At 39.1% G+C, this 8892-nt stretch overlaps 1 protein-coding gene across 2 annotated transcripts in view; it reads right to left on the bottom strand.

Moving 5' to 3' along the window:
* Positions 1-1903: 1903 nt before the first annotated feature.
* Positions 1904-8892, bottom strand: part of UBE2D2 (ubiquitin conjugating enzyme E2 D2) — a 58677-nt gene continuing 51688 nt past the window's right edge. The window contains exons 6-8 of one of the 2 annotated variants that reach the window (XM_059917237.1): positions 4998-5091; positions 4706-4769; positions 1904-3575 (exon numbers count right to left, since the gene is read on the bottom strand). In XM_059917237.1, coding sequence (XP_059773220.1) covers positions 4706-4769; positions 4998-5091 — 158 coding nt within the window. In that variant the 3' untranslated portion in view covers positions 1904-3575. The remainder of the gene's footprint in view (positions 3576-4705; positions 4770-4997; positions 5092-8892) is intronic. The other variant, XM_059917236.1, reaches the window with a different exon arrangement.

Below are 8892 nucleotides of genomic sequence, written 5' to 3'. Positions count from 1 at the left end.
GTAGAAAAGGAATGCCTCAATTGCTAGGTCAGTGCAGAGAACATGGGCCCCTCTCTCTGACCACAACATCCTTCTCTCTATAGACCTCCCTGCTGCTCCCCACCCCAAGAGTCCTCTTTCCAAATCTTTATATTACCCAAAGTGTAGAAACTAGCAGGACAACGCTACCTTTGACCACTGGCCAGTAACAGAGCATGCAAGTATCCAAAATCATGTAGCTTTACCAAAAGAGACTGTTTCAACTATAACTTGATCAAGCACTCCATGTTGTTAAGAAGCAAAGCAGGGGCTTCCCTGGTGGCGGGGTGGTTAAGAATCTGCCTGCCAATGCAGGGGACACAGGTTCGAGCCCTGGTCTGGGAAGATCCCACATGCCGCGGAGTAACTAAGCCCGTGCGCCACAACTACTGAGCCTGCACTCTAGAGCCCGCAAGCCACAACTACTGAAGCCCGCGCGTGCCTAGAGCCTGTGCGTGCCTAGAGCCCGTGCTCCGCAACAAGAGAAGCTACTGCCATGAGAAGCCTGCGCACCTCAATGAAGAGTAGCCCCTGCTCGCCACAACTAGAGAAAGCCCGCGCGCAGCAACAAAGACCCAACACAGCCAAAAATAAATAAATAAAATAAATAAACTAAAAAAAAAAAAAAGCAAAGCAATTAACATATACCCACTACTATATATAAAATAGATAACCAACAAGGACCTACTGTATAGCATGGGGAACTATACTCAATATTTTGTAATAACCTATAAGGGAAAAGAATCTATACACACACACACACACACACACACACACATATACATATATATATATATATATATGTAACTGAATCACTTTGCTGTACACCTGAAACTAACACAACACTGTAAACCAACTATACTTCAATTAAAAACAAAAAAGAAGGACTTCCCTGGTGGCGCAGTGGTTGAGAATCTGCCTGCCAATGCAGGGGACACGGGTTCGAGCCCTGGTCTGGGAAGATCCCACATGCCGCAGAACAGCTGGGCCCGTGAGCCACAATTACTGAGTCTGCGTGTCTGGAGCCTCTGCTCCGCAACAAGAGAGGCCGTGATAGTGAGAAGCCCGCGCACCACGATGAAGAGTGGCCCCCGCCTGCCACTAGAGAAAGCCCTCACACAGAAACGAAGACCCAACACAGCCATAAATAAATAAATAAATTAATTAATTAATTAAACAAAAACAAAAACAAAAAAGAAGCAACGGGAACCCATACACTTGACATTCCTTTGTAACCGCTGGCCTCACCAAGATAATCAAATCTACTGCAAACAAGCTTTCACATGTGATAAAACTAGAGACACTTCTGTAAAAAGCAATGTGATCCCAGATGAGACCCATCCTGAGTTACACACTTTTTTTGTGAGTGGGGAAGGTGGTCTCCCTCACTGAGCCTTCATTCTGGCCAAGGCATATGTAACCAGACTGGACCAAATACGTTCCAAACTCAAATGAGCAAGACCAAACTGCATTCAAAAGCCAAATGTTTCATGAACACCAGGATGACTTTTACTTCAGCACTTTAAAGTACTCTTGTGAAAATATCTACATTATGACCTAATAAATGGTAATAAGCTGGCTGCTGTCTAAGATGACGAAGAATGGGGCTTTCAGGATCTGTGCAACTAACCCATGGTCAACAGTCAAAAACTGAATTCCTACTTACCCATGATACTGAGAATGAGGGTAATTTTAGGTTAGAGCTCAATTCTAACTCCTTTACCCACAACTATTAATAGTCAAACTTCTTTGCAAGGTCAAGGATGCTAGAAATGCTAATAATAAGTAGCCAGCAGCTAAAATGCAGCACTTTAAAGGTTTCAGGTATCACACCTTAGTTGTGAGATGGAATAGTGACACTGAGAGATAAGACAAGTTAAACAAGTTTAAAACCAAAAGCAGTGGACATTTATTCCTCAATTTTTGTGCAAGAGTGTAAAGATGCATTTGAAAGAACCTGACAGCTAGAGAGCATCAGCCATTGCTTTCAGGCTGGTCTGGTTTACAATTAGATTAGGAGAAGTAGGGGGAAAAAAAGTAACTTGCCTAGTTCACAGGAACGATGTTTCTGGCAAATACAGCTGTTTACAAGTTTCAAACTACATTTTACCAGCGTCAAGGGAAGACCAAAAAGCCACATACAGTACAATTTAAAATTGGATGAACATCCTGCAATGTTAGTGCAAAGTAATTATGTAGACTCTCCAATACAAGATTGTGCTCATGTTTCCCAGGTTTGGTCAATGTTGTTTTTACAATCACAATCACAGAAGCTTAACTTACCAAATAGCAATGCCTTTGTTTTATGTCCTATGTACCAAAGGAATGTCACAAGGTTTCGGTGAAATGCAGCTTAGTTTCAATAATAAAGCAAATTTCTTATTTAGTTTAACAGTCGTGTTCCTGGAATACTGCACATATAAGTTTCATGAAAATTCTTTTAAGCTTATGCGTTTATCTTGTTCAGTAAAATTACTTTCAAGATATCCTTTTTACTATGTAAACTGAATTGTTTCATGATTTTGAAATGCAACCAGTATAAATGAAAACATTTCAGGGGTGGGAAAAAATCCACCACTAATCTCAGCTAGACAAAATTCTTAAAATCAGAAAGCCTATTCACACAAAATTATATGTAATGACTGTAGTAATCAGTTTATTACACAGATTAATCATTCTTGAACGTACAGGCTCCAGAGGAGCAATTGGGTCTTTAAATATACACAAGTATTTCCATCGAATGAATTTTCACCCTTACATCCAGATAGACCTAAGCAGTTAAAAACATAAGAAAAATAAGAGCTATTAGCTATGTATTAACTGAGAAACCACATACAAACCAAAGAATATGGAAGAGAGAAAGAGGGGCTGAAGGACGAAGGTTGACGGGTGGGGAGATGTAAAAGAATTGGAAACAAAGCCCATCACACTTTACTAATAGCTCCAATCCATTTAAATGTTGACCAGTTAAACTTAGACCTTAAAATACAGGATGTAGGTAGAGTTTAACCTGATTGGTCATAACTTTCACCTAAGACGTTAAGTCCTTCGGAATAAAATGAATACAGAAACAGCTTCATGTTCTTCGCCTTGCTTTTCATAACTGTTTTGAGTTTAATGGGATTTCACTTAAAAAACAATCTCCTACAGGTCAGTGGAGCTTTTCTTCCCCATCCAAGCACACACCATACCCACCACCCCTCACTCTGCCGTTATCCAAATTTAAGTCAATAAGGAAAGCTTTTAGTCTCACACCTAGGTTATGCCTGGAGAACTGGCTTGTCACACACACACTTCTCTGCTAGGAGGCAATGTTGGTACAGAAGTACAGTATTTCTAGTTTGTTGTTCCAAGTATGTACAACACGCAGCACTGCTGTATCAGGTAAACATGTGCACAGGGGAAGATGAGGCGTGGGCTCATAGAAAGCAGTCAAATGGAAATCAAAAGGACTTTCTCTTTCAGAGTTCCCCTATCTTTATTTGTAGAGGTTATCCAATAATTTCTTTAATTACATCGCATACTTCTGAGTCCATTCCCGAGCTATTCTGTTGTACCTGTACACACAAAGAGAAGCTTAGCTTAACATAGGTGAGGAGTCAGTTAGAAAGCAACAGAGTTCATTCATTATCCTATCCAGTAACTTGAAGGGAATAACTTATAGTATATTCAAGCTAAGCCATCTTCCTACCCCAAATTTCTAATAAGCATTTATTCAATGATAGTGGGAAATATCCTATAAATGCTACTAATACAGGATTCTAATTGAATTTTAGCACTTGCTGGCATACCCGCAGTCTATACTTGATTGACATATTTCTAACAGACAATCTTCAACCCCTGTTTGACTTATTTGGAGTTCTTGGAACAATATAATTCTACATTATATGGTTCTTGAAATCATATAATAATGATTAAATTGGCATAATACTTTCCCCTGCATCAATAAAACAGCCAGTTCTGGCAGGACTTATTTTAACAATTTGGTTGCTAAAATGAATGGGTTTATTGCTCCAGAAGAACATTCTAGTAGTAAAATAAGCAGGGCAAAAGGATCTTTAATTCTTTGATTAAAAAAGTTCTGCTGACCATTACCGCCACAATGACTTGGGAAAAATGCCCATAATTCTAAATATTGGACAAAATGGTTCTCTAATCAAAAAATGTATTTCTAAGTAAATTCCCAAATTGAAAAAAGCATGATCTAATTTTATTCTGAATGCAGCCAAGAATACAGTTATAGATACTATTCAGACCTAAATACAGAAAAAAACTAAACTAAGAACCAATTGCTGTTAGAATTCCCCACTCTCAATGCAGCTCCATTTAAAATATCCTATCTATATGCCTCCCTAACCAATAATTCAATTAATCGTTTAATCTTTTATATTTTAACTTTAGAAAATTATCCACTACCTCCCATCTATTTCCTTCATAATCTTATTGAATAATACACAAAACAAACAGACAAAAAAAGATTACAACACTTTCAGTTACTATCTCTTTTGATATCCTGACCAGTCTTCAATAATTCACAATACAATTCTAAAATATGTAAATTCTACAAGTTTTGTTTTAAAGGAAATTTGAGGCTTTCATGTCTTGTAACATTTATTCACTTTCTTTTTTACACTATTCCAAATGGTAGAAAATCAATTCTCTTTCCCATTAATTTATAAATACCTACCTAAGACAAATGGGCTCTTGATGCAAAATCTTTACACGTCAAAAGCCAAGCAGAAGACCTAAAGCTGTTGGAAAATATACTATAGAAAAGTTTTTCTAGGCAGTAGGAGTCATGAAACAATCAGATATAAAATCATTTACTTATAATGATACTCGATGCAAATACTCCTCTTTCCTGTCCCCAGGTGAGTATATTAGGACTTCATTTTAAGTATCTGACCCATACTCAGCCCTTAAGACAAAAACATCTCCACCCTACCACAGATACTCTGCTGCCTGGAGACCATACTTACTTTTCTCTATCTGTTTTGTAGATCCGAGCAATCTCAGGCACTAAAGGATCATCTGGATTGGGATCACACAACAGAGAACAGATGGACAAAAGTACTAGAATGAAAAAAACATACAAATTAGTAGAGGAAAAAAAGCAAAAAGGTTGAAAGAAACATGAGATGCCAACACAAGAGAAAATTCTAAGACCCTATTTATATTGTAGTGCCTAACAGCTTTGTAAGCTCTACCTAAGTTTACAGTAACAGTAATCAACAAAGATTCTAAGAAGATTTCTCTATGCTTGAACCCCTGAGGAAGCTGGCCCAGGCTGGTGAAGTGTCTTGCTTGCCTCATGTCCCTGGTTAGTGAGTAAAATTAGAGTGGAATTAGAATCCAGATCTTCCAAATCCTAGACCAATAACACTTTTCCCAGCTTATGAAGTTCAATTTTTAGAAGCCCATGTTCAGGGATAAATGGCTTTCAAAATTCCAAAGACAACCACACTACTGAATGCTCTTAGTAAGAAGTGACAACTATGAAATCCAACAATCACTGCTTTCTCCATGGCAGGTACTATATATTCAGATGCAATGGATTTGTTTCATTTTTAGTTGAAAACGATTTAGTCTAAGAACATAAAGACCAGTACTTGCTCCCAAACGGGGCTGGCCACACATATTATAGAGGATACAACATATCTCAAACTAAAGTCTCAAATTATTTTCAGTAATGATTTAGAATCTCATCTAAGCCATTTCCTCAGTGACAACCTGGAATGCAGCAGACAGATCTCAACAGTACAACTTCCTCTGTTCAAATTCATTAACTTATGTATTCCTTATTGAAAGCAAAGAGGAGGCTAAGGCCACTAATTACATTAAATCCAGTGGTCTCTGACATACTGAAATAAATTCCAATCCTTCTATTCTGATGCTACCAGAACTCAGCTACCTTATTTCTCTCTAATGTTCTGTAGCAAGAGACAATGATTCAGAGTCCACGTTACTCCCCAAACATCAAATTCATCAGGAAAAGGAATATTCCTTTTCCTATCAAATCTGTTCTATGGAGATCAAGGGCTTCTGAGAGATGAGAAAGTTTACACGCCCTTTATCATTCAGTTGTTAACAAAAAAAGCTATTTCCTTGCCTTAAGAGTATATGGAAAACAAAAAACATCAGGCAAGATGTTTTCTGACTCTTCATTCCTGCTGCCCACAAATGGCAGATGGCATTCCCAAAATATCTTCTTTTCCCATTGTCAGGTGTATCACCTGATGCCCTCTTCAAGCACAGAACATTCTAACAGCAATTAGGAAAGATTTCATGTATTTCCTGGAAATGACAACAGGGAGTTATAGATCTTTGAATGTTCATGAAATTACTGACTATAGAAGAAGAAACTTATCTGGCCTATCAAGCTGTCAAGAATACAATTGATTCTTCACCTAAAATTAGATATAACGACCAAATTAGTATTTGTTATAAATTCCCTTTATTTACTCTTCCAACTATTTCAATAAGGCAACTTTAAAAAGACAAATTTTTAAAAAAATTGAAATATAGATGATTTGCAATGTTGTGTTAAGTTTCAGGTATACAGCAAAGTGATTCAGTTATACATATACATATACATATATACTCTTTTTCAGATTCTTGTGCATTATAGGTTATTACAAGATACTGAATATAGTTTCCTGTGCTATACAGTAGGTCCTTGTTTACCTATTTTATATATAGTAGTGTGTAACTATTAGTTCCAAACTCCTAATTTATTCCTCCCCGCCCCATTTCCCCTTTGTCAACCATAAATTTGTCTTCTATGTCTGTGAGTCTGTTGCTGTTTTTTTTTTTTAATTTTTTTTTATATTTATGTATTTATTTATTTATGGCTGTGTTGGGTCTTCGTTTCTGTGCGAGGGCTTTCTCCAGTTGCGGCAAGCGGGGGCCACACTTCATCGCGGTGCGCGGGCCTCTCACTATCGTGGCCTCTCTTGTTGCGGAGCACAGGCTCCAGACGCGCAGGCTCAGCAGCTGTGGCACATGGGCCCAGCTGCTCCATGGCATGTGGGATCTTCCCAGACCAGGGCTCGAACCCGTGTCCCCTGCATTGGCAGGCAGATTCCCAACCACTGCACCACCAGGGAAGCCCCTGTTGCTGTTTTATAAATAAGTTCATTTGTATCATTTTAAAAAGATAAGGTTTAAGTAAGTAACTTTTCTTTCTTTCCAGGAAAGGAAGGTAGGATGGTGGTTATCTGGACCTGGTGAAAGGGTTCTTAGTACACTACTTAGATCCTTTAATTTGTAGAAAATTGATTTTGGCTTATAATATACTACACCTTCTTTCTCTATAAAGAGAATAACTTCTATTTCTACAGCGTGTAGAGACTCTTCACTGAAGTAACTAAATTTTCACCAATATATATATTCCTCATCAGTACATACCCATTTTCATTAGTGTCATAACCCACAGTCAGTTCCAATTCTAAAAACATATAATCAAGTGGCTTTATGATGCACTTAATCTGCTTCCTTTAAGTTTTCTGTATATTTAGGTCCCTTACCTATATACTCAAAGTGGAGGGCATTTCGGGTCAAGATTACTGCCCTCAAAAACAGACTATGGGGACTTCCCTGGTGGTACAGTGGTTAAGAATCTGCCTGCCAATGCAGGGGACATGGGTTCGAGCCCTGGTCTGGGAAGACCCCACATGCCGCGGAGCAACTAAGCCCGTGCGCCACAACTACTGAGCCTGCGTGCCGCAACTACTGAAGCCCGCGTGCCTAGAGCCCGTGCTCAGCAACAAGAGAAGCCACCTCAATGAGAAGCCCGCGCACCGCAATGAAGAGTAGCCCCCACTTGCCGCAACTAGAGAAAAGCCCGCGTGCAGCAACGAAGACCCAATGCAGCCAAAAATTAATTAATTAATTTAAAAAAAGAGAAAAAAACGGACTATGTTAAAGGGATAATTATATCACACATAGGATTCAGGCCTTCTTTAAAACACTAAACCTAGGTATGTTGATATAACCAAATTCAACAAACTGGCACTGCAGTTATTTTAAAAGATAGCTATCTAGATAGAACATATCAAGTCAAATAAACTAACATCCCTTAAGATTTATTACAACTGCAAAAATCAACACCAGGCACAGAAGGGAAAGAAAAAAAACAAAAGCTATGGTAACAATTTCAGGTATCTAGACCGCCCCCCCCCCGGCCTCCTCCCAGACACACAGACACACACACACACACACACACAGTCCCACCTCTCTTGGCCCCATTTATATCTAGATTTCCATCTCTACAGCTACTTGGTAAAAGAAGAGCAACCAGGCCAGGAAATCACAAGAACAATAGGCATATGAACACTTTCACAAGCAGCCCTTGAATTGCAAGGAGGCCTACAAAAAGAAAAGGGGCCACTTATCTGGAAAACTATTTCAGTCACAATTTTGAAAAATGTGGTCCTCTGATTTTTTGTTTGTATTTTTGCCTAGGACCCCAGAAATCTTAATTTAATGCCCCAGAGTTTCTGTTTCCTTCAAAAAATTAACTTTTAAGAGTACGCAAGGGGCTTCCCTGGTGGCGCAGTGGTTGAGAATCTGCCTGCCAATGCAGGGGACACGGGTTCGAGCCCTGGTCTGGGAAGATCCCACATGCCGTGGAGCAACTAGGCCCCTGAGCCACAACTACTGAGCCTGCGCGACTGGAGCCTGTGCTCCGCCACAAGAGAGGCCACGATAATGAGAGGCCCGCGCACCGCGATGAAGAGTGGCCCCCGCTTGCCACAACTAGAGAAAGCCCTTGCACAGAAACGAAGACCCAACACAGCCAAAAATAAATAAATAAATAAAATTAAAAAAAAAAGAGTACGCAAGTCTTACCGTAATTATAACATGACAAATATC

This window comes from Balaenoptera ricei, chromosome 3, assembly GCF_028023285.1.
Source record: "Balaenoptera ricei isolate mBalRic1 chromosome 3, mBalRic1.hap2, whole genome shotgun sequence".
Lineage (NCBI taxonomy): Eukaryota > Metazoa > Chordata > Mammalia > Artiodactyla > Balaenopteridae > Balaenoptera > Balaenoptera ricei.
Note: the sequence above shows the minus strand (reverse complement) of the source record. Positions and strands in the feature narration are given on the sequence as shown.